This window comes from Tarenaya hassleriana, unplaced genomic scaffold (assembly GCF_000463585.1).
Source record: "Tarenaya hassleriana unplaced genomic scaffold, ASM46358v1 Cleome11, whole genome shotgun sequence".
In the NCBI taxonomy this organism is placed as follows: Eukaryota; Viridiplantae; Streptophyta; class Magnoliopsida; order Brassicales; family Cleomaceae; genus Tarenaya; species Tarenaya hassleriana.
Window position 1 is genome coordinate 1,935,313 of NW_010961290.1, and position 23,999 is coordinate 1,959,311.

General features: G+C 39.0%; 6 protein-coding genes across 14 annotated transcripts; all 6 read right to left on the minus strand.

The window, feature by feature from the left end:
* Positions 1 to 2,627: 2,627 nt before the first annotated feature.
* On the minus strand, positions 2,628 to 5,257 carry LOC104805512 (exocyst complex component EXO70B1). Its single transcript, XM_010530103.2, has one exon. The coding sequence runs from the start codon at positions 4,637 to 4,639 to the stop codon at positions 2,684 to 2,686; it is 1,956 nt and encodes a 651-aa protein (XP_010528405.1). The 5' UTR covers positions 4,640 to 5,257; the 3' UTR covers positions 2,628 to 2,683.
* A 2,061-nt stretch (positions 5,258 to 7,318) lies between these two features.
* Positions 7,319 to 9,307, minus strand: LOC104805513 (ninja-family protein AFP3). Of its 3 annotated transcripts, none has more exons than XM_010530108.2 (3): positions 9,290 to 9,307; positions 8,280 to 8,915; positions 7,319 to 7,824 (listed from the first exon to the last, which is right to left on the minus strand). In XM_010530108.2, exons 2-3 carry the CDS (start codon positions 8,902 to 8,904, stop codon positions 7,508 to 7,510), a joined length of 942 nt encoding a protein of 313 aa, XP_010528410.1. In that variant the 5' UTR covers positions 8,905 to 8,915; positions 9,290 to 9,307; the 3' UTR covers positions 7,319 to 7,507. The 3 variants fall into 3 exon arrangements, with proteins under 3 accessions (XP_010528410.1, XP_010528409.1, XP_010528407.1); XM_010530107.2 differs by having other exon boundaries at positions 9,281 to 9,298; XM_010530105.1 differs by lacking the exon at positions 9,290 to 9,307 and adding an exon at positions 9,045 to 9,239.
* A 1,375-nt stretch (positions 9,308 to 10,682) lies between these two features.
* On the minus strand, positions 10,683 to 14,616 carry LOC104805514 (ras GTPase-activating protein-binding protein 2-like). Of its 2 annotated transcripts, none has more exons than XM_010530109.2 (9): positions 14,467 to 14,616; positions 13,378 to 13,564; positions 12,567 to 12,861; positions 12,255 to 12,460; positions 11,992 to 12,172; positions 11,743 to 11,864; positions 11,560 to 11,625; positions 11,274 to 11,337; positions 10,683 to 11,172 (listed from the first exon to the last, which is right to left on the minus strand). In XM_010530109.2, exons 2-9 carry the CDS (start codon positions 13,561 to 13,563, stop codon positions 10,976 to 10,978), a joined length of 1,317 nt encoding a protein of 438 aa, XP_010528411.1. In that variant the 5' UTR covers position 13,564; positions 14,467 to 14,616; the 3' UTR covers positions 10,683 to 10,975. The 2 variants fall into 2 exon arrangements, with proteins under 2 accessions (XP_010528411.1, XP_010528412.1); XM_010530110.2 differs by lacking the exon at positions 14,467 to 14,616 and adding an exon at positions 14,338 to 14,420.
* Positions 14,617 to 15,271: 655 nt separating this feature from the next.
* On the minus strand, positions 15,272 to 17,105 carry LOC104805515 (phenolic glucoside malonyltransferase 2-like). The gene has a single exon (XM_010530111.2). The coding sequence runs from the start codon at positions 16,792 to 16,794 to the stop codon at positions 15,397 to 15,399; it is 1,398 nt and encodes a 465-aa protein (XP_010528413.1). The 5' UTR covers positions 16,795 to 17,105; the 3' UTR covers positions 15,272 to 15,396.
* A 191-nt stretch (positions 17,106 to 17,296) lies between these two features.
* LOC104805517 lies at positions 17,297 to 20,345 on the minus strand. 6 transcript variants are annotated; one of them, XR_770511.2, is made up of 8 exons: positions 20,161 to 20,345; positions 19,480 to 19,695; positions 19,169 to 19,354; positions 19,005 to 19,086; positions 18,846 to 18,912; positions 18,399 to 18,584; positions 17,735 to 18,296; positions 17,299 to 17,641 (listed from the first exon to the last, which is right to left on the minus strand). XR_770511.2 is itself a non-coding variant. In XM_010530113.2 (8 exons), exons 1-8 carry the CDS (start codon positions 19,757 to 19,759, stop codon positions 17,625 to 17,627), a joined length of 1,020 nt encoding a protein of 339 aa, XP_010528415.1. In that variant the 5' UTR covers positions 19,760 to 20,109; the 3' UTR covers positions 17,303 to 17,624. The 6 variants fall into 6 exon arrangements, 1 of the variants encoding a protein (XP_010528415.1); XR_770509.2 differs by having other exon boundaries at positions 20,116 to 20,345; XR_770510.2 differs by lacking the exon at positions 20,161 to 20,345 and adding an exon at positions 19,788 to 20,109.
* Positions 20,346 to 20,519: 174 nt separating this feature from the next.
* On the minus strand, positions 20,520 to 23,403 carry LOC104805516. The gene is made up of 8 exons (XM_010530112.2): positions 23,268 to 23,403; positions 22,877 to 22,938; positions 22,368 to 22,794; positions 22,204 to 22,285; positions 22,030 to 22,096; positions 21,600 to 21,785; positions 21,440 to 21,500; positions 20,520 to 20,965 (listed from the first exon to the last, which is right to left on the minus strand). The coding sequence occupies exons 3-8, from the start codon at positions 22,759 to 22,761 to the stop codon at positions 20,808 to 20,810; spliced, it is 948 nt and encodes a 315-aa protein (XP_010528414.1). The 5' UTR covers positions 22,762 to 22,794; positions 22,877 to 22,938; positions 23,268 to 23,403; the 3' UTR covers positions 20,520 to 20,807.
* Positions 23,404 to 23,999: the final 596 nt, after the last annotated feature.

The following is a 23,999-nucleotide window of genomic DNA, read 5'->3' on the forward strand; positions in this document are numbered from 1 at the left end:
GCACGTGCGTCACGTGCGAGGAGTGTCGGCGCGTGCTGCCGTGGCGGCGGAGAGAGGCTGTCGGAGAAGCTCCGGGCGCTGAAGAGCCTTCTCCCGACTCCGGCGACGGCTGAGGACCATCGCCGGGATGACGTCATCGACGGCGGAGGAGCGACGGAGGAGCTGTTCCGGGAGACGGCGGATTATATAATAAGGTTGAGGAGCCAAGTCTTGTTGCTGCAGAAGTTGGTGGAGATCTATGGGTCTTCCGGTGACGATGATGATAACCACGATAATGTGGTTTTATAGTGTCTATATATATATATATATATATATATATTTATGTTATTATTTTTCTACGTTTATGTCATTTCACATGATGTATTTTTGAACCGATTCTCTTTAATGAATACAATCATCCGTTGGATCATTATGAATGTTGAGCTATATATGTAAGTAGTGTAAAAACAGTAAATTCTTTTATCCGGCCAGATAGATGCATTTATTATTGTTAGTTTTTTAAATTACTAGTAAATATTTTGTTTCAATCTTACCGTATGTAAAAACTTTGAATTAGGAAAGGCCACTTCGATGAACATATATCTTGTTGATTAGGTTTTATTATTATAAAATGCAAGGAACATGTATCTGTGTATGTATGTATGTAAAAACTTTTTTTTTTTGTGAATTATTATTATTTTTAATACCACAGTTTAACGTGCGTTTATTATTTTGTCAGATAGTAACTGTCGCTATCTCATATCTTACATTGATTTTGTGCATGTCGTATAATCATATTCGTAGCCATAGAATGCAAGGAACGACGCCGTTTAGGGTTCGGTCTCATTGGTTTAATTAGGACGACGAATCCGATGCAACAATAACATCAAAACATTCGTTAATTGATAATTATTAGCCTATCCATTGCTTTTTTTTTTAATTTCCCGAGTTACGGTCAGTGGCGGATGTAGAAAAAAATATAAGTGGGGGCATGAATTTTATACATATAATTTTATAAAACCAAATGTAATTTTAATGGGGGCATTGGACAGTTTTTTTTAGTATTTTTACAAAATTTATACACAAATTTTATTATTTTTTAATTTGAATGGGGGCCTGTGCCCCCACTCCTCATCAAATAGATCCGCCACTGGTTACGGTGATCTTAGCTAAAACAAAGGATACTTTCTGTCTTTAAATTTAATAATGTATACACGTATTAATAATTATAATAATATTTCCTTAAATGACAAAAAAGGGGGATTTTAATATAAAGAACATATCGTCAGACATTATAAAATGGGAAATTTTACACTCTCTTTTTTAATAATCATGTGAAATGAAAAAAACAAAAGAATTCCAAAGAAGTAAAACCTAAAGTAGCAAAAGGGGGCATAAAAAGCAAGTGAGGAAGAGATAATATCTAAGTGAACTGTAAAGGAGTGTGTGTGTGCCGTATCTTTTGTCCAGTATATATATATATATATACATATGTGTGTGTGTGTGTGTGTATGCATACATATATATACATATGTGTGTGTGTGTGTAATTTTTTTTTTTTTTTTGATAAGATGTGTGTGTAATTTTATGTTAATTGATGATTGTGACTTGTTAGTCCCCCCATGTTGCAACCCTACCATGTGCCTTCTTTGCTGTTTTATATTTTTCATTTTCTCTTCTTTTAATTTCATATATTTTCATTTCAATTTTTGTAAATTTTGGGATCAAACATTTGTATGCTTTAGATGATTCGTATTATGTGTTTTTTTTTTTATCTTTTTTAATCTTTAACCTCGTTTAAATTTCATGGCTTTTTTCACATAGACCAATTTTAAATTTGATAAAAAATTTGATTTCGTTTAGAAAGATTGGATGGTCTTCGGATTAATTGCGGTTTCTTATTTCTTACCGTTGCATGCATTTGGTACGAACTGACGTGAACGATTTACGTCACGTGTTTTGTGTGCGAAAGGAAGTTTACACTATGGGCTTTCAAGTGGGCTTTCACGACGACCTAGGCCCAATTTAGATGCTATAGATGTAAAAGCCCATTCTCAATAGTTCGAGATCTTTTATTTATTTATGAAAACCGAGTCATGGCCACGTGGCATGCGTAATTAAATTAAATATATAATTTTTTTTAAAAAAAGGAAAAGTATTCGCCGTTGACCAGACCAAGCTGAATGGAGTGGTCAAGGTCCATTCCTGTAGTGCGTTTTTACGTGAATATTAAATTTGGACCGTATTGGTAATAAATATAAATATTTACTCAAAAACAAGACAAAACTTATTATTGAAAAAATATTTTCCAAAACATGGTATCTTTAGCTTACACATTAACCGAACATTAGTAGATTATATATATATATATCTCCAGTGGAATACAATCAAAGATTAAATTTAAGTTATAAATATATATATATATATATATATATATATATACATATATATATATATATATATATAATCAAAGATTAATGCAAGGAAGACCTGCGATAGGAAGTGGACAAGGACTTGGGAGAGCCGGAGAAGAGATCCAGCAAGAGGGACTGAAGTTCATCAGGATTGTACTTCACGTACTTCTCACTGACATTGTTCTTGTGTCTGCTGTAAAACGTGAATAAATATGAGATATATATATATATATATATATATATATATATATATATATATATATATATATATATATATATATAATCAAAGATTAATGCAAGGAAGACCTGCGATAGGAAGTGGACAAGGACTTGGGAGAGCCGGAGAAGAGATCCAGCAAGAGGGACTGAAGTTCATCAGGATTGTACTTCACGTACTTCTCACTGACATTGTTCTTGTGTCTGCTGTAAAACGTCCAGTAAGCTTGGATCACCCATTGCGAAACTGATGTCCTAAGATCCTCTCTGAGCCCTTCCCCTGCTATCACCCACCCTGTCTGAACCTTGTACACCTCCTCAAACGCTCCGTTGAAGCTCTGAAACCTCTCCCTCGCCCCTAACCCCAACCCTCTCCCCCCTTCCCCCTTCAGCAGATCCAGGACACTGCACCAGGTTGCCCTCTCGTACTCCTTGGCCTGCTGCCGGAACTTCCACGTGTGGGCTCTTATCCATTTGCTCCCGAAGATGTTCCTCAGCTCGGAGTTCATCACTTTCCGTGTCATGTAATGGACGTTGTTCATTAGGAATATATGTTGCAGGGCCACGTCTCTGTATAATCTCGATTTCTCCTGCAGGTTTGATTCAAGAACCGTTGTGATTGAGTAGAAGTGTCTGGTCATTACCAGGAACTGCCCCGACGACGGAGATTTTTGACCTGTCTCCTCTTCCTCGATTGCCGGACCGATATCTGGGGATGGTGGCGTTGTCGTCGACAGATTCGCTGCCTCGTCGTGTTCTCTGAGCAGCGAGTCGAGGGTCTCACCGAAATCGGTGAGGGCCATGAGGTAGTTCATTACGTAGTTTGTCAGGAGGTGAACCCCACCTCCCGGGACAGGATTCGACGAAACGTCGGTGGCGATCGCGTTCTTGAACTCGAGAAATGTGGATCTTGCGCAAGACCCGAGTCCCGTCATCACCTGCTGGTACTCTGTTCCAACGCCTGAACCGGTATCATCTGAGAACAAAGCATCGATATCGGGGAGAAGCTCAGACATCAGCTCGTACATTTCGAGAATCCTGAGCAATTTCTCGGGTTGTCGGGGAACGAGGGACACAGCTTCACCGAAATTGAGCAGTTGCATCGTCGGTGACTTTACCGCTTCGAGAAAACATGTTAAACCGGTCTGGACTTGGTCCCCGAACACCTGATTTCCCAGCCACTTCTCGCTAACGAGATGTATCCGGACAAAATTTCTCATAACATGAACCCATTTCTTGATATTCAAGTTCAAGATCGACCAATCCATCTTCAGCACATCCTCGATGCTCATCTTCTCGATCTCGTGATTGTAGAGGAACTCATCCACCGCCTCTTTCCTAACGATGGTATACGTCTGGATACACTCCCGGCCATATCCCGCAGAGATCATCGCGTTTGCGATTTTATTGAGATCGGGAATGATGTAAGGGTTAACCAAATCAATCACAGCTTCCCCCGAGTTTCTCCTACTGCTGATACCTCCTCCAAGAAGCAAATCCTCACTTGAAGCCACAGATCCTTCTTCCGACCGGAAAGACATGTGTTCGGGCTCAAAGGGCAGCCGATTCTCAACAAGCATATTCAAGAACTCGTCCTCGAGCCTTGTCATCGCTGTCTGAAGAGCATCATGAGCTTTTCTCAGCAACATCTCCTCGGCTCCAGCCTTGCCTAAACTCGGAAAACTATCCAGCCTTTCGATCAGAACTCTCAACTCGTTCACTGCATCGAGATATTCGTTACCCTCATCAGAACCCGAGTCCCATATCATCGATTCATCGGCCTGCCTACTCATAATCTTCTCAGCAAGAACATTAAGCCTCTGCTCAATCTCACTTATCCCATCTTCTTCCTCATCTGTATCATCCATGGCTACCACACGAGACAGCTTCGATAAGAGATGGGATAAAACCTTCCTAGTATCGTTGCTAAGGTTCCGACATGATCCTAGTTGCTCGACAAGATAATTTGCAGCAACAATCAGCTTGTCTTCTCCATCTACCTCAGAGATCACAACCTCAAACTCTCCCATCTCCACAGAATCGCCAATTCCACGATCAGTTCTCTATGCTTGAATTCAACAACAGCCTAATCAATCTAGCCCTAACCCTAATTCTCAAATCTTCAGTAAACTAATGCTTGACATGCGTTTTCTGCTTCACTTAATCAACCAAACACTCACAAATCATAAAGATTTATGATTAACCGTAGCAACACGAAAATCAGCGAAACAAACCCACAAAAGTAGAAGAATCACAAACTTTTTGGAACATCAAAAAGGCTCTGATTGCAAAAGTTGTAACAATGGAGATTAAGAACGGACAGGAAAAAAAGAAGAAGAGGGTTTTCACTTTTCGACCAAGGAAAGTTTCAAAAGGATGAATCTTTGGGAAATCGATGAACAAGGCATGAACAAATTGAGAGAGAGATTGTTCAGGTCAAAATGGGCAAGAAAAAGAACGTACAGACAGTCGAGGAAAGAATAAAGAGCCCCGTTTGAAGATCGCTGGTGCCTGACTTATACCGAAGTTTGCAGATTTTCTGGGCAAGAAATTTTCCGGGAAAATCTCTCAATATGTTTTCTGCACAGAAATTCGGCTTTGTGTGTTTGGATTGACTTGACTTGTGTTTGAGAATGTGACCTTACAACGGAGGAAGAAGATTCAACTGAAGAAATGTAAATTTTTTTATACTATTCACTTAAAAGTCAATTAATATTCCTAATTACGGACTGGAAAATAAAAATTCAACTAAATCGTATTTAAATTTCTTCCATGCTATTATTTCAATTCATGGTTAATCTTTAATAAACAATCTTGTTGGTGAATTTTAAATATGGTTAGATCCAAATTCGTTTACTTTAACATCGGTTTTTCTAGGGATAAATTAAGTCCAACGAATATTTAATTTTACATCATTAATGAGCCATTTGAAAAGTCTATGTGATAAATTCAAAATGTTTTTCTAGGGATAGATTAAATAATATTTAATTTTACACCATCGATGAACCAGTTGAAAAAGTCTATTTGATCAAATCAAAAGATGACCTTTTTCGAAAAATTGGAATTTTTATTTTCAAAAGCAAAACGAATTTTGAATTTATGGTTCGACCTCAAAGCCATTATTAATATTTCTTATATTCTGTCTCAATTGTCAACCCCATGCATGCATACACATACACACGCCTTGTTGACTGTGATAATTAAATTGGGTTGTTTCTAATGTGTTTCCTATTTCATGCCCATCTTACTAATTTAATTTCCATATATATATATATACACACACACACACGATTCCCCCAATAATGTTTTTTTTTTTTTTTGCATTTATGGTGGTTGCCCTAGTTGTAGTTGCAGATATCCCATCGCGATCATGTGGTGACATTAGTCATTTTAGAAATATTGAAAATTTTCGCCATAGTAGTCATGGGTCAAATAGTGTAAATTATTTAAATTGAATGATATAAAATTGACGAAAAAGATATTAATTTTATGATATAAAAAAAATCAAACTATTTTTCATCATATAACTAATTACCCGATAGTAAAAATTTCTAGACGGGTCGACTTTAAGCCTCGCCAAATCCGACGGGCAAGTGACGAGACAACCTTCGAGCTTTAAGCTTCGAGTTCGTCCATCCTCCTCGGACACAAATCGTTCCCCCATGCCCTCTTTCTTACAACACATACACATTAATTACGTAAAAAAAAAAAGAGGGTACGGTACGGTACGGTCCGTATTATCATTGACCATTTTGTATTCGTTTTATATTTTTGTAGAAATAATGGAGGAAGCATAGTGAGAGTAGGTACGTCTTATACATAATCGCCTTTTTTTTTTCATTTGTTGAATAAATGTCAAAAGGTATGTGTGGAAATTCCTTCACATTCCATCATTTTCTATTGGATCATTTCACATTCCATGTGATACAAGTGAACCGTTTCCATTAGAGAAAAAAAAAATACAAATTATCTGGAAATTCATTCACATGCACAATCGTGTCAAATTTTTCAATCTTTTTTGCGTTCACACAAGATTAGTTTTAGTTTGATGTCCTCTTTTCAAAGTTAATTGTGTTTGGTCAAATTCAAAGATAAGTAATTGAAATCTATGGTCAATAAGAATCTTTAAACTCTAATCTGGTAAGGCCAATCTTTTATTTTTTATTTTTTATGATTTAGAAGTTACTTTGATCGACTACATCTTTCAAATGATCGGAAATATTATTGGCCAATGTTGTACGATATTATACATCATTTGGATTTCGGATCATGCTTTTCCAATTTTCAAGAATAGAATTCCCAAATCGGAATTGTTTCTTTGCATCAGATTTTGTACGAAAAAAGAAAAAGAAAAAGACATATCAATTTTTAATTCTTTCAATGGCCCGATTGGATTTGAAGGGTGAAAGTGCACAAAACTAAAGTTAGGGGAGGAAAAAATACAAAACTTACAGTTGAAGGGGCCGAATAACATTACTGAAAACCTGCGTCTATAGCAAATCCTCCATTTAATTTTACAAAAACTCATCCGCAAACCCAAAAAAAAAAAAAAAAAAAAAAAAAAAAAAAAAACAGTAGTAACGACGAACCAGAGATATCCACATCACAAGCTACAAGTGTATCTTGGATCCTTAATGGGCCACCAATAGGCCCAATAGATTCAGGGCCCAAATAAGACATCTTTTAATGAAATTTGAATACCCGAAAAATAAAGGAACCAACTTTCATTAAAAGCTGAAACAAAGATAAATCCAAACTCAATAATGTCGGATATAATACAAAATGTGAAATCGAGGCGGTAAGAAACTGTATAAAGCTCAAAGCCCGAAGATACGAGAGATCCCTCATCAATGTCGGATACAATACTTGGAACAAGTAACAGCTAAAAAGACATCACATCACATGAGAGGAGAAGGGTTGACGACTATATGCTTCAAAGGGTGTGCCACGTCACCGCCGCCGGCGTGTTTGACGAACTCGGCCGGCGAGAGGAAGCTTCCATGGCAGACACACACGATCCTCACCTCTTCGCCCTTCCTGTACCGATACAGGAAACCCTCGATGCGTTTCCCATTGGGGCCGTCGCCTTTCGTGGACACGAAGGGCATGTCCTCGAGGACAGTTTCTTTGGCTCGGTTCTCGCCGGAGTTGTCTGGTTTTTCCGGCAGAGGTGGGGTGGCCGCCGCCGCCATTGTGTCCGGGAGCTTGTTTGTTGCTTCAAACACACGCAAGCAAACACCTCGATTTCTTTAATTAGAATTTTCAAGCCCCGAACAAAAGCCGAAACAACCCTAAATCATCAAAAAAGAGGAAGATTCGAGCTTTTGATCTTAAGCGGTTGCAGGCTCATACAAAACCCTGAACCAGAATCACAGATCATCACACAAACACAGACAAGATTTCACCAAAACCCAATCCAAATGACCGGACTCGAACCGATAATTAGCCCTAGAAACTTGAACAAGAATCGTTCTCATACCCAAATTCAGCAAACCATCCGGCATGTTCACATCATTGCACGATTCAGAACAACCAAAGACGAGAATCGAAATCCAGATAGATTGTGTTAATGTTAGGAGCTCGTCTTGCATTGGAAGCACAGAGTGCCCAAAAATCCAAACTTTGATGAACAAAATGGCAAGGAAGAGAGGGACAAATGTGAGGAGGTACCTTGAACAGGAGTATGGTGGCTGTCGAGTTCAGACAGACAAGAGGCACCACTTCCAGAAGACCCAATAGAACCTTCTTCTCTTCTATCTTCTAGATCCTTCTCTTCCGCTACAGATTTACGCTTTTCCCTAAGTCCCCTTTGGGTTCTCTGCTTCTCCGACCTCTTCCTCTTCGCCTCCAATCTCCTCAAGCTCTGCAACTCCTTCCTCTTCCTCCACTCTTCCTCCGTCTCCGTCGGCAACGAACACGTCCTCATGATCGTCGCAGACGCACCCACATGGGCAGGAGACGAACTCTCCCTGTCCGAATCCGAGGTTTTCGATTTGACGCTGCTGGTGATGATGAATTCCGGTATCGAAGACGAGCGCGTGAGCTTCGACTTGGCAAGTGGGTCTACGCCGAATCGGCCGTTCAGAGACAACCCTAAGCTTAGCTCTACATCTTCTTCATCATCATCATCATCTTCTACACCGTTGGTCGTGTGGGAACGGTTCTGGTACGGAGGGTAACAATGGTCTTTGGAAGACATGAACCTCTGCAACAGATCTCTCGGGAGACTGGAGACTTGTTGTCCGGAGATTCTCCGTCGGGTCTCTCCGTTTCCTCTGTTTTCAGCTTCCGACATTATTTCTTCAACTGGGTAAGAATAGGGCAAAAAAAAAATCGGGAGAAAAAAGTGTGAATTTTTCGAACAAATCTAGAGATACTCAAAGGGAGAAGAAATTCTGGATGCCAAAAGCATTCAAATCCCAAGAAGAATCTTACGAGAAAGAATCAATCTCTAAGAGATTCCATTCTTCGGTTCGCAGAGAGCGAAAGGAGAATGCAAACCCTGAAAATTCAAGTTTACTACGCAAATTTTCCTCCCTGAATTCAACATTCACCGAAATTTTCTCGGACAAATCACACAAGAACGAGAGAGAATGAAGAAAAAGACCAAACCAGGAGAAAAAGTGAGAAAACAATCAAAGCTGTATGCCTATTTGCGAGAAGCAAAATACCGAAAATACCCTTTGACGTGCATAAGCGCCACGTGGAAGCATGGAAGACTCTGCTCAGGGATAGAGCACCCACGTGGTCGTCAACATTTAAAAAAAAAAACTAAAAACAGGAAAAAGAGACTCTACTCGAAACCGTACACGTGTCATGTATTGTCTGGTTGTCTTGTTATGTCGCACTGTCAGGACACCACGTGTCGCTGTAATCTAACGCCGTTACATTATCCAGGTCGCGCCACGTGTCTCTCTATCTCTGATTCCTTCCTTTCTCTCCGGTTTTGGGAATTTCGCGGGTAGAGAGAGAGCGACACGTGGCGGTCATGGGATAGTGTTTCGTGCTGGGGGGTTGTTCTACGTCGATTTTTCTCCTTTCGCTATTTCAGAAAACAATTCGACCTTTTTTTCTGTTATTTGTCAAAATAATTAAACTTTTTCAATGACCAGTTGGTTGTTACAAAAACATTTTATGGATATATGAATCTTATATGAGTCAATACTTTCGTAAACAGTTCAGCTTTTTTTTAAATGAAAAGGAAATCTCAAAAAAAAAATTCACATTAGTTTTACCAATTAACAAAAAATGTTTCGAATTTTTTTATTATATATTCGAATCTTATCATAAATTTATTTTGTTATATACTTAATTTTCTAAACTATTTAAACTAATCTCATTGAATTCTAAGAACTCAAGTAATCATTGAAATTGAAAAAAAAAATAAAGGAAGAAAAAAAGAAAACAGAGCACGTGACGATACGTATGAAATTACGGTGGAGGAGAATCTCCGGGGGACACGCAAAAGATCGACAAGAGATCGATGGTGGAGCCCACACCCCCCCAAAAAAATCCCAACTTGCAGCTTCACTTTTTCTTTTTTCTTTTTTTCCTTCTACCTATCAGACACGTCATTCATCTCGTTCTCCGACACGTGTTCCTATCCGACAAGGAGCACACGTGTCTTTTTCTGGTTGCACTGCAACAGCTAAGAGGGCAAAAAAAAATCGCCATGAAATCGAACAGCGATAGAAATTAGATAGGGGATTTCTGAAAATAAAAAAGATATCATTCTAAATTACATATATATATATATATATATATATATATATATATATATGGTTTGTGGACAAGTTGAACGTTATATAAATAATATATTCACCAATCACCATATATATTCTTTATTTGTATGGTAAGCCGAGAACTTGACCAATAGAATTTTGCTACTTTTATAATATGCATAATGAATTATGAAATATCTAAAGAGTGTCCAAAGAAGCAACATTTTCAACATGAGACGGCAATGAAAATCTCAAAAGTTTCCATCTCCCATTGTTTATCCTCGACTTAACGGTCCAAACTAATTATAAAAAAAAAACATAAAATTTTATAACATTTCTCGCATTCTCACAATTCGTGCTTTAATTCAATTAATTATGTTATTTTGCTAAGACATTTAAAAAGGATATATAATGGTCGATTTGAATTAATCTTGGACCTACGAAGTGCAAGTCCAACATTGGCACTTGGACCGAATCGCTACTAACCCAACAAAAACAAAGAGCAAGGGAGAAACAAGCCCTAAAAAGCAAGAAGATAACGTGCCCTTCAAGTAAATACAAAAACCCTAATCTACATGATAAAGGTTAGATAGCTCTGAATGCCTAATTTACCGATCAAACCGAGAAAAAGACACCTACTTTGTTTCAGCCGACGTTCTGTCTTGGTCCGCTTGGGATTCTTCCTCTCCCTCCTCTGAAGGAGCCTCTACCTCGTCCACAGGGGTCGCTTCCCCAGCTCCCATATCCGTAACCACGGCCGCCTCTGTGGCTCCCTCGACCTCGGAAGCTGTCGCTCCTATATCCTCCCCTCGGAAAAGAGTATCCGCCTCTTTCACCGTCGCCTATACAAAAAGCAAACATACCCATGATTTGGAATTGTTAATACCCATCTAAGGTATTGCCATTAGTGAAGTTACAGCCAAATGTGAATGTTGGGACTCACCTCTTGCTGCAGTCCTCTTGGCTTCAATCACTGCATTGCGGCCTAAAATATTTATGGGTGATGCCTGAAATACCAAAGAATTCAACATATTTCTCAGTTCTCATAAGAACTGACATACCAAAGATCGAATGACGATGACTCACTCAGCTATGCTTGGACAGGCTTTACCATTGTTATCTATAATCCAAGTTGGGGAGAAAATCAGAAGAAAGCTCAGAGATTTGTGTGGTGCGGTTGGTGGGGATTGCAGGGTAAATCTTGACAGAAATAGCTGAGGAAAACATACCTGAATGGCATCATTCATTGAACTCTGGGACAGGAATTCAACAAAACCGAAGCAGTAGCCTTGTTGCTGAGAGAGAAGTAACAGATAGGGTTAGTAACCAGAAAAAAACAAAAAAAAAATGTGGCAGATAAATAAGAAAAGATAGGATCTGTTTGAGTAGGATTAGCTAGAATTTAGATAAACCTTGTTGTTTCTGACTTGGATGCCATCTTTCTTGATCGGGCCAAACTTCTTAAACTCTGCGTCGAGCTGTGAAACGGTTGTATTGAAGGGCAAGTTCCGAATGTATATGGAGTAGCCCTCAGCTGTTTCATATAGGATGGTTGTTGTTCAAGCTAATGTACAACTGAGTACAGTAAACCAGAGCTAGAATTATCAATGCCTCTAATCCGAAATATAGTCAATTTAAAGTAAATCCAAGAAAAGTTTTACCTTCTCCATCAGCTTCGCCCGTTTCAGGGCTAACAACACTTTCCTGGGTTGATCCTTCTGGAGCAGGAGAATGGACAGAAGACCCAACTGGCTCGTTCTCAGCTTTTTTTGTGCTGGCTTTGCTGGTGTTTGTAGGCATGTCAATTTTCGTTGGCATTTCACTACCTTTGGCGACTTTCACCTACATAAGTGAATGGTAAAAAAACAATAATCAACTGAACTTTCAGATATCAATCATTAAACGACGTCTCTGTGTCACTTACAATTGATGCATAAGATTTCTTTGGAGCATCTTCCTTCACCAAAGACGAATCTGATTCATCTATGCTGTTTTGAGGCTCCTTTTTATTTTCTTTTCCATCAGCTATTTGCACTTCACGAACTGCTACAGCATTAGCCTTGGCATTGTTATCTTCTGCCACAGGTATCACTCTGTCTGATTCCAAAGGTTTGGGATCAGGACGTGTAACTAGTTGAAAATCACAAGAAAATGTGTCAGGAAACTGAGTTCATAAAATAAACCCATAACTTTGGAGTGAGAAACTGAATTATATATGGCTTAGAATAAAAGTTACCAGGTTCCGGAACTGGAGAGACTTGGTTAGCATTGTTGATGCTCTCAATAGGATACTTGTCTGATGGTTCATCATCATCTAGATACCTGAACACGTCATTCAAAACAAAGTAGCCAACGTCTTGTGGTGCGAGAAAAAATGACTGCGCAAATTTCCTTTGCAGATTATCCTTGCCAGTCAAGCAACCAGTAACAAGCACTGTCACTCCATCTTTATACGAATTCTGAGCATCTGCAGTTTTAATCTCTGCTTTGTAGCTCGTGAAATCCATGGAAAGGATTTTCTCATTGATGCCCTGATCAGAAAGAAAACAGCTTAGAAATCGTATAGATCCAAAACCAAGTTACAGTGAATCTTTCCGCTCTCTCCGTAAAAGCCACGCGAGTGTACATGGCAGGTCAATGATATTGTAATAATTGCCTATAACTATCAGGTTTCCAGATTACTCATACTAGCATATATTGGACACAAAGGCCAACACCACAATCCCATGTACATGGAACTCGAAAACGAACGAAGGATTCCACAGATATGGATAGAAGTCTTATCACAGACTCTATACCATAAGCACATAACAGAACGAACACTAATGGTATCCGGAAAAATTATTGAATCAATTCCAGAGAGATAGGAATCATAGGATAACCTTGTAACTGATAGAAAGGATATTTGGCTAGTTTGCCTGCACGATATAGTGCCATATAACTATCATTGAAAATTATAAAGTGTTGTATAAGGAAATATAGAAGAATTAAGTTTGAAGAAAAACTCAGAATCACTGGCAGGGAATCTGCATCTTCATGAAACTTACTTGCATCGTGGTTACAGATGACATCGCACCATCATGATTAGGCCTGCTTAAGACGCTTGAATCCTGATAAAACCTGTATACAAGCTCAGGAGAATGGTGAAGGATGTGATAGTACTGCTCAACAAAGGCATTTGCAACCATTTGTGGAGTAGGAGCTGCTTGGGGATTTGCACTTTGCAAGGACATTCTGCAAGAACACAAAAAAAAACAATTTTTTTAAATGGGTGAACTTTTTAATTCCAGTTGTGTACAAAAGAGAAAGTAAGGCAAAGAGAATGTAAGAAAAGCTTTCAGAAATAGCACAGCTGTTCTAAAATCTAGGAAAAAATCTCGACCGCATGAATGATGCCAAACAACTTGTATGAAATTCTTAGCAATATTAACTGTAGACTATGGAGAAAACAGTTCTTACAGCTCAAGTTTTCTAATCCAAATCACATCAGGTATGAACAAGAAGATCCTTCCTCACATGGTCTGTAACCCCAATAGGGTCTATAGTGGATCAATTTCAATTCTGGATGAGATACATGTTACAACCATCAACTTCACATCCTAGTTACCATGGCATGTTAAGTCCCAAAACCACAGTTAGAAGACATTCAAGTAGACAATGATAGCTGATAATACAACACACTTTTACTGGTTTTCTCGAAGAGGACAAAAGGATCATAAAGGGATGAAGAAGAAACCAGACAATGCCATAGATCGCCAAAATCCATGCTGAATAAGAACAGAAAGACAGCGAAACCAAATAACCAAAACCCACACCTCGTACATGAAACAGAAACAACCCTCGAAAACCAGGAATTTTTCATAGCAGAAACCCTATAGAATCTCCCCCAAAAACAACAATCGAGAAATTTGATGAATTGGAGAGCTCCATTTGGCCGAAATCGATGGTAACTCATACAACCCACAAAACATTGCATTCTTACGGAATCTGAGAGCGGCATTACATACCTCCGACAGGTCGAGACAAAAAAGGCTATGTTTTATTAGAACTTAGAAGCATTAGATCATCATCTACAGGAGAATTCGATCAGCGACGATCATACGGCAGAAGAATGACGAAGACGAAGAAGAACGCACCTGGGATGAGGAGATCGAGGTTCGGAAATGGAAGAGATTCGATCAAATGAAGATGGAGAGAGAGAGCGATGGCGAGTGACAGCAACCAGTGAACTCGAAAACTGTCGCTCCGAGTTCTCCCAAGGGTTTTTCTTCTTTTTTTTGTCACTGTTTTTTTTTTTGGTTAATTTTTTTTTGGTCACTGTTGTTAATTGTTAACTTTAAAAATTTTAATTTAAACCAATGAAGCCGATTGAAATTAACGACATTATTAATATTATTAACTATATCTTAATATTGTTTATGAATGATTTTTAAATATTTTTTTTACGAATTTTAGGATAATATATATTCATAAAGTGAGCTCAAAGGGAAGAAAAAGAAATATGATAATATATGCAATGGAAGTGTGAGATGAAAGTAAAGTATATAAATAGAATGTGTAAAGCAGTCGCCCGACAAAAAAGCACAATCCAATAATCTTTTCGAATAAAATGACAATAAAACGGACATTTGAATCACACCGAAAAAAATTGGATGGATTAAAAAATATTAAATTTATATTATAATATCAAATTAAATATTTAATTATATCAAATAACCAAAAGAACACTCAATGCATCTTTTATTACTAAAATTGATTTTTGATTATGATTAAACATTGAATTTATTTTTGGTATATAATGAATAAATACTAAAGTACGGAACCAAATGCGTAATCTCTTTATTCATGAGGCATTGTTATACCCTGTTTTCTTTCAAATAAATTATCACATTTAAAAAAAACTGAATATATCAATATATATTTTTAAAAAAAAGGAGAACGTCGAAAATATAGAAATTAACGAAAGATGGAGCATTGACCCACTTGTAATACAATAACCATATTTATTTGACCGAAAGCAGAATTAATATTTTGGATCACAATAATAATATTTGGATTGACCAATTTTATGTCAATCCATTATTAAACAAAGAAACAAAAATATCCATTTCGGTATTCTTCAGGCATAACCCAATCTCCACCCCACCGGACTCATCCCTCCTCTCGGACATTGAGATCGCTCCGGTCCAGTCAATGGACACAACCACCGTCTTAACCGGTTTGCCCCATCCGAAATCCGCCCCGTAATACCCTAACCGGGTCGACCCGGCAACCGACCCGAATTGTGCACCCGACTTGACCGCCTTCATAGCCTTTGTGAACTCTTCCTCGCTCGCCTCTACTGTTTGTTGACCCAAACCGTTGACCAAATCGCTCAGAACTTTGACCGCCGTGACAAAACCTCTCTCTTCCATAAATGCCCCTGCGGTTTGGTCGTGGCAGCTGGCTGCGGACACGCAGTTGCCGAAGTACGTCGCCGGCAACGGTGGATCCAACCGGTGTCGGAAATCGGCTGGGAACATGAAGGAGACCGGTCTGTGCGCGTCGCCTCCACGCGCCTTCACCATGCACGTCCATACGTAAGCGTACGCGACAACGAACGTCGACAAGTGAAGTCCGTGAGCCGAGGACGCGGATAGCGACTCGTTCTTGACTCGCTCCCGGAGTTTCTCTATGTTCTCCCGAGTGAGCTCGAGCGTGACACGGACCATGTCGCCGCCGATTTCTCTTGCCGGCATTAGCTTCAGGCTTCGTGTTTCGGCTTCGTCCTTTACGAGGGACGACAACCGTTTCAAAATCTTTGCTTCGATATCAGTCCTGCCATTGATGACCGTGCGATCGAAACTCGGAGTTAGATCGTCCGGCAGCGAAGCGAAGCCATTGTTTTCGTGTTCTTGAAATTGTCTGCAGACGTGAGCCCACGATTTGATAAACGCGCTTGTCGTTCTTCCGTCTAGAACGGCATGGTGAGCCGTGATGCCGATGGAGAACCCTTGGCTTGGGAACAACGTGATTTGAAGGGAAAGTACGGAAGCTGAGTCGTCAGAAACCGTTAACTCGGGAACCAGGTGGTGAAACTCAGCCGCCGGAAGTTGTCCGTTGCCGGAGAGGAGACAGAAATCGGCGTCGATCTGGGCAATAGTCAGCGGAACGGCATCGTTCTCGCGCATGATGATGCTTGGCTTCGGATCATGTGGACCCCACAGGATCCGGCCGGCCAGGGGAAGGTAGTGGCGGAGGACGACGGAGAGGGAGAGCCTGAGCTTCGGGAGGATGACGGAGTCGAAGGACTCGCGAGTTGAGTTGGGGGGTCTGTAGAAGATGATTCGTTTGTTGGGATGAGCTCTTATCCACCCTAGATCGAAGAACGTGAGAGGGAGAGTGCGCCAGTCGGCCGAGTCACGGAACGAATCCGAGTCCGTTGCCGGGCCGACTCGGGCTATCTCGATCACGTTTATTGCCATCAGTCACAACTTACAACTTCAATCTGTATTCGATTCTCCACCAACATGGGGGATAAATATAGGAACTTAAATTGGATACAAAATATTTATTTTTTTCCAAGTAAAATCGGAGAAAGATTCCTTTTGTATCCGTTAGTGTTGACAAGCTGGGTCGATCACTAGACACAACGTACGAGCAACGTACGATGTAAATAGCTGGCAGGACAGTCGTTGTCTTTTGCATTAATGCACAAACACATTAAGCCAAAAAAATGGGTCCATTTCATATAAATATCTGAAATGGACAAAATGTGTCCATTTAAAAAAAATAACATATAAATACTTGAACTTTTACAAAAATCTCATATAAATAACTGAACTATAAAACTTCCATATAAATAACTGAACTTTTAAAAATCCTATATAAATACTTAGACTTTAAAAAAAATTTCCAAATAAATACAAATTTTAGATATTTTTCAAATAAAAATAGGTAATAATATTAACGTATTTTGGATTTATTTGAGCGTTTTTCAAAAGTATAGGTATTATATAGGATTTTAGAAAAGTTCATATATTTATATGAAAATTTTATAGTTCAAGTATTTATTTAGAATTTTTGTAAAAATTTAGGTATTTATATGCGATTTTCTCTTTTATTTTCATAATCTTTCCAATTATTTTTTTTTTGGTTTGAGAGTCTGAAACTAATGCATAGCTTAACTTTTACAACGAAACACCAAGTCGTCTATAACAAGAAGACGCAAAAATCACGCCGTTTCTCTACCCCTTCATATCTTGAAAGCGTACCTGATCATTCCATATGTGACATTAACATACCCTTTGTTCTGTCATGATCTTCTATTTCCTGAGGTAAAAAAAAGAAAATCAAGACCTGAATGTGAAAACAATAAGAAAACCGAGAGCGACTGAGAAATGGAGAAAACGTGGCTTGGCCTACCAATGATGCTGCTGTAGAACTCCCAAGATTCACTTGCTTCGGACATAGGCTCTTGTCCGAAAGGATGGTTCTTGATGAATTCTTGAACGTTATCTGCTTCTGCCAACTTTTCCAGGTATATCCTCAGACCACCACCTTCACCTGAATCTCAATGAACCCGCAAATACGATCACCACGACCAGAAATGTTTTGGGTGTAGTTACACAAGGTTGGTACTTGGTAGACATGATATATATCCTTGACAAAAAGATCGGAATGCCTACATCAAAATGAATTTGACATGGAAGTGCACCGAACCAAAAATAGCATTTCTTTCTTTCAAAATCGTTACCATAACCGGAAAACCATCTTCAAGAATCTGGCATTGGGTCCATCCAGTTAGTAATGAGTTAATACCATCAAACTCACAACCACAGTTTGGAAGAGAAAGCTGATGAGACGAACAAGTGAAAGGAACTTCAAGCCTCAACAGGAGCAGAAAACACAGGGAAAGAATTTTACCTAAGGAGTTGTCGGTTTCGTCGTTATAGTCATAAGAAAGAGGGAATACTGCTGTATATGGCTGTGAGATGGAAAATACATTTCAAAGGTGAATTCCCAATGAATCAAGGTATTGCATAAACTGGTGTAAAGCAACTATAATACACACAATATACAAGCTTACTGGGTTAAGCAGCGCTTTAAACGGAGAATCGTCTAACAAAACCGTGTTGGTTTCGCTAAAATCACCCTTCTTCCATGGTAAATCCGGGTCATAATTCTCCCACAGTCGTTTTAGCTCCTTAAAAGCTACGTATTTGTCCTTTCTCCCGAGAGAACCATATATTATTTTAGCACAATGAGATATGTCCTGCAGGAAAAATGTTACAGAATTCACAGTAGAGGCAGGCATCGTATCTTTAAGTATCCACAAGATATAAAAAGGCAGGACTTGGAAATCTAAATCTTTGGGATGAATATTTTCTTACAAAGCCAAACTTTTAACTCTAAACCCTAAACCGTAGACCTAAACCTCTAAACCCTAAACCAGAAAAGTGATATTATGATTATGAATATATATGTATAGACCAAGCAAAACACGAGAGAGGACAAGGCAAGAAGAAGCACTTACCCAACAAAACAACAGTCTACTCTTCATATCTCCAAACAAGAACTCAGTGATTTTCTCTACTTTACCCCTTCCATTTAAAAAGGAAAACAAATTTACACCAGCATACATAATACCGGTATCTGATTTCTGTGAAATAAAGGGTTCTGGTTGGAAACTTACTTGCTTCGCCCTGACCAGATACCGACTTCGAACTTCTCCAAGCAAAACTTTAGAAAATCTTCACAAAAGGGTCTTTTAAAAACTGAAACATAAAATAGCATATTAGTTTACATTCGGAAACAATAACAGGCTAGTAATAAGGAACATGACTTGGTGGATCTTACTTGCTTTTGTTCCAATGTTAAGATCTGGTGTATATCCTTTGGGAGGAGAAGATACAATATCTGCAAGCAAACCATTCAGATCAAGAATAAGAAGTTTCTTTCCCGAGGAAGAAGATGAGGAACTTGTCGCCGATGCATCTTTCTCCTCTTTCAACTCCCTTGGATCTTCACTGGCTAATGCTAAATCTGCAGCCCCAAATACAGCAGAAATGCCCTTGTTCTCTTTGCAATTTTTGATCCCAAAAAGGGAATTTCCTTTACTTGCAACTCACTGGAATGAACGAACTGAGAGTGGAAACATCTATATATACCTTGTTCTGTATCCAATGAACAAGCTTCTCCATTGCTGCTCCTACCATCCAATGCATCACAAATGTGTTTCTTTAGTTCTGTACCTAACATAGGAGCCTGCCCGTTTCCTCGATCAACGTCAAATTCAGTCTCTTGCATTACAAAGGTCGGAGCGTCTTTTACTTCGTTATCGATCATCTTCTCCTCTTTCCCAGGACTTGCTATTCCTTTCGGTTCTGCCAAAAGAACATCATCAACAGAAACAATACTGTTCATAGATGTACACACAGACACACGCATACAAACAAGGTTAGATAAAGATACATACAGATAGATACGTATGGCGTGTACGCACTCACGTATAGGGGAACGCAACTACTGGTCATACATATACACACACACAGTCGCATACAAATCGATATTTCAAAAAGATTAATCAAAGAGAAACACTGAACGCCGAGAGGAATCCGCCAAAAATATCTTACATGAGAAGAGAAATCAAGAACACGGACATTAGGAAAAATTCAAACATTACAATCATAGAAGAAAATTACAAATCGAATCCATATAAAACCGAACAAAACCAGAAAACAATCGCCGATGAATCAAATTTAGAAAGGAAAAAAAAACAAGGATGGAGAAATTCAAGAGTTGACCTCCGTCAAAGTCATCGTCAGAGAGATTGATTAGGGGAGAAGAACCTTAAATGTTGAAACGATCCGCAAGAGCCAGATGAAACGGCAGACAACGTGCCGTTTTTGTACAAAGAAGTTTTGGGAGAGAATGGGAACAGAGAAACGGCAGGTGATTTGCCATTTTTGACCATCTGGGCCGGACAAAAGGTCCAAAGTTATGGGGTCACGTCATCCGGGTCGCGCCGGACTGTTGCGTAAGGCACCTAATACCTATCCGGTGATTGCGCATACTCCCAAAATGTTGGATCTGGACATCATTTCGTAGATTTCAATACATACATACGTACATATATATTATACAAAAGGTTCGTACGTATAGAAGCCCATTGTGCGTGCCTATATGTATAATATTGGTATACGGTGACTGTTCGTCTGCAAGTAATTCATAATTATAAGGGGAAAAAAAGAGCGTAGAGAAGAAGCTACAATTACCACAAGAAACAACAGATTGTTTTCAACTTCCACAATGAAACATCAGGCCATCTATAACAAGGACACAAGAAAACCACGCCGTTTCTCCACCTTCCTTTCCTTAACCTATCCCTACCTCCCCTTGTTCTTCCAACCAAGAAGGAAGTGTCAGCTTAGTCTCTAAAAAGCTCGTAGAACTTCTAAGAAATCAGCCAACACCCAAACCACGAGGTTTAGAGAAATCACCAATGGAGCGTACCAATAATCTGGCGGTAGAACTCCCAAGATCCACTTGTTTCGGTTATCGGTTCTTGCCCGAAAGGATGTTCCTTGATGAATTCTTGAACGTTATCGGCTTCCGCCAACCTTTCCAGATATAGCCTCAGATCTCCACCTTCACCTGAATTTCAACGAAACCACTCGCAATCATCATCACAAGATAATTTCTTCAATTTTTTGCCACAAAGAAGAAGGCACGTGATTTCACTGTCACCACATGAATTAGGCAACGTCTGTAGCATGCAAGGTATACATGCAAGTGACGGACTTGGGGGGTGACACTGTTAAGAAAAAAATTGACTTGGAAGAGTATGATATCCAAAAAACCATATTTTTTTATGTTCTTATGGAAACTGGTTACTGAATTGGTGTTCTCTGGTACACCAATCACCAGTCTCTTCCAAAGTTGTTGTCATGATCCTAAGACCAAGCCACTAAATCAGCTTCAAGAATCTGAAATTTCGTAGTGTAAAAACTTGCACCCCTTGTTGGGATGGAAAGGTGAAATGAAATGAACAAATGAAAGGTACGCTTAAGATTCTAGGGGGAAAATGAATCAAACAGATAAAGAGTTAAGGTAAAAGACTTTTTTTACCTAAGGAGGTGTCGGTTTTGTTGTGATAGTCGAATGAATGCGGGAATATTGCTGTATGCAGCTGTGAGATCGAAAATTAACTAAAAAGTAAATCCTAATGAACAAAGAGAATGTAAAATCGATATAAAGGAAAGGAAATGGAATATATGCGATAGCTTACGGGGTTAAGCAAGGCTTTATAAGGAGAATCGTCTATCAAGATAGTGTTGGTTTCGTTATAAGCACCCTGCTTCCAGGGAAGATCAGGGTCCTGTTTCTCCCAAAGTCGTTTTAACTCCTTAAACACCACATATTTGAACCTGTTTTCAAGGGAACCAACTCTTGATTTCGCACATTGAGACATATCCTGCAAGAAATTTGACAAGACATATTAAAGAATTTGCACTTCGGAAAATTTTCTTGAAATGTCCATAATACACAAGCATAAGCTTTCTATTTCCTTATGAATCTTTCATGCAAACATTTGTAGGAAAGTCATGAAGCCAAGTACGAGCAAACAGCAAGAACAGAAATCTGATTTCTGATTTGTGATCATGAACATCAACAGGCCAAGGGAAACAGGGGAGGACCGGGCAAGAAGACACACTTACCCAACAAAACAACAATCTACTCTTCATATCTCCAAGCAAATAATCAGTGATTCTCTCTACGTTTCTCCTACATTAGAAAGGAAAACAGAGCGGGTCAACTACTTACATCAATACAGAAGGGACCAAATTGCGACACAAAATACGGAAAGCAAAGGGCCTTGGTTAGACGCTTACTGAGTTCTTGAGGACCAGATACCAACTTGGAACTTCTCAAAGCAAAACTTCAGAAAATCATCACAAAAGGGTCTCTTAAAAACTGAAACAAAAAATAGCAGATTGGTAACATTCAAACAGTAAGAGATAGTGAGTGGTAAAGAACACTACTCCTAGGATCTTACTTGCTTTTCTTCCTATTGTTATGTCTGACGCATAATCTTTGGAAGGAGAAGATACAATATCTGCTAGCAATCCATTCAGATCAAGAACAAGGAGCTTCTTCCCTGCTAAGGAAGCGGAAGAAACTTTGGCCAGTGAATGTGAGTCATTGACTTCTTTTACTTTTGCATCGTCAGGCTGTACAGAAACATCTTCACCTCCTTCTCCAGCTAACGAACAAGCTTCATTATCACTCCTCCTCTCATCCTGTGCAAGGGGAACTTCTCCATTTCCTCGGTTAACATCAACCACAGTTCCTTTCATTAATGAGGACGGCCCTTGTTTCACTTCTTCCTGGAATATCTTCGATTTCTTAGACTTGGGTTCTTCCTGTGTAGAATGTTCAACTATTTCCATGCTAAAGCCGCCGCCTTCCCGAAAATTTCAAACCTACATTGAGCAGAGCATCTAGAATTTCAACACTTCCTTCGTTTATGTGCTCCTAAGAATGCAGATGACACAATATACTTACAATTCAGATGTTTAAGCTGCTTCAGTTGCAACACCCAAATCCACTTGCTATTTCTTCCATTTCTGCAAAAGGAACATCACCGTGAGGAAAAAAAAGATACATGAATGTTCGAATGCGTATACAAACACATACATACGAGCAAGATACATATCGACCGATACAGAAGTGCTTGTATGCATATACAATACACACGCGCGCGCGCATAAACAATATTACATAACGGTGCGAAACAATCCACAAAATAGGCGCCCAAAATTAAGAACACGGGTTAGGTAGGACTCAACATTACAATCATAAAGACAAAACAGAAATGGAATCCATAAGAATCCAAAGAAACTACACATGAATCGAGATTTAACAAAAAAATCGGACAGAACGACGAAGATTTGACCTGTGTTCGTGTTCTGGTGCCGGAGAGAAAAGTCGTCGTCGTCGGGTCGTCGTCGGAGTAAGGGATGGAGGAGAAGACAGAGAGTAGAAGGTTGAAAGCTTGAAATATCTGATCCGAGAGAGGACGAAACGACAGAAGGCGTGCCGTTTGGGTATTTCCCCCAACAAGATGCCATCCTCGGAATACTTGCTGTTTCGGCTTCCTGGGTCGGAACCACATCTTGGGGCCCAATAGAAATATTGCCACGTCATTCGGACCGGGTCGGGTCGAGTCGGGACTCAATCTATCAGACACGATACCATCTAAACAAGAATAGATTTTTCGTTTTGATAACATATCCCAAGTTACAAAAAAATAAATAAATAATAATTGAAATATAACTTTTTATTCTCATTAAAATGAAGGCGGACTCTGTTTTTGAATATTAATTAAAAAATTTAAAAAAAAAATCTCAAACCAAATATTTGCTGAAAACCAATGAAAACACTTAACTCGGGGAATAAGAGAAAAATGGAAGGAATGGCCAAGAAACCATGAAGCCAAGGAACTATCTTAGACAGTAAAAAAATCCTTTTAAAATTTAAAAATAATAAAGGATTTACTTATCATATTATGATGATTATACGTTGCCAAAAGATCTCGCATGCTATAGTGATGATGATATTGATAGCTTTTATACCATATATATATGTGTGTGTGTGTATATATATTTATACTTCGTTCTCGGGATCT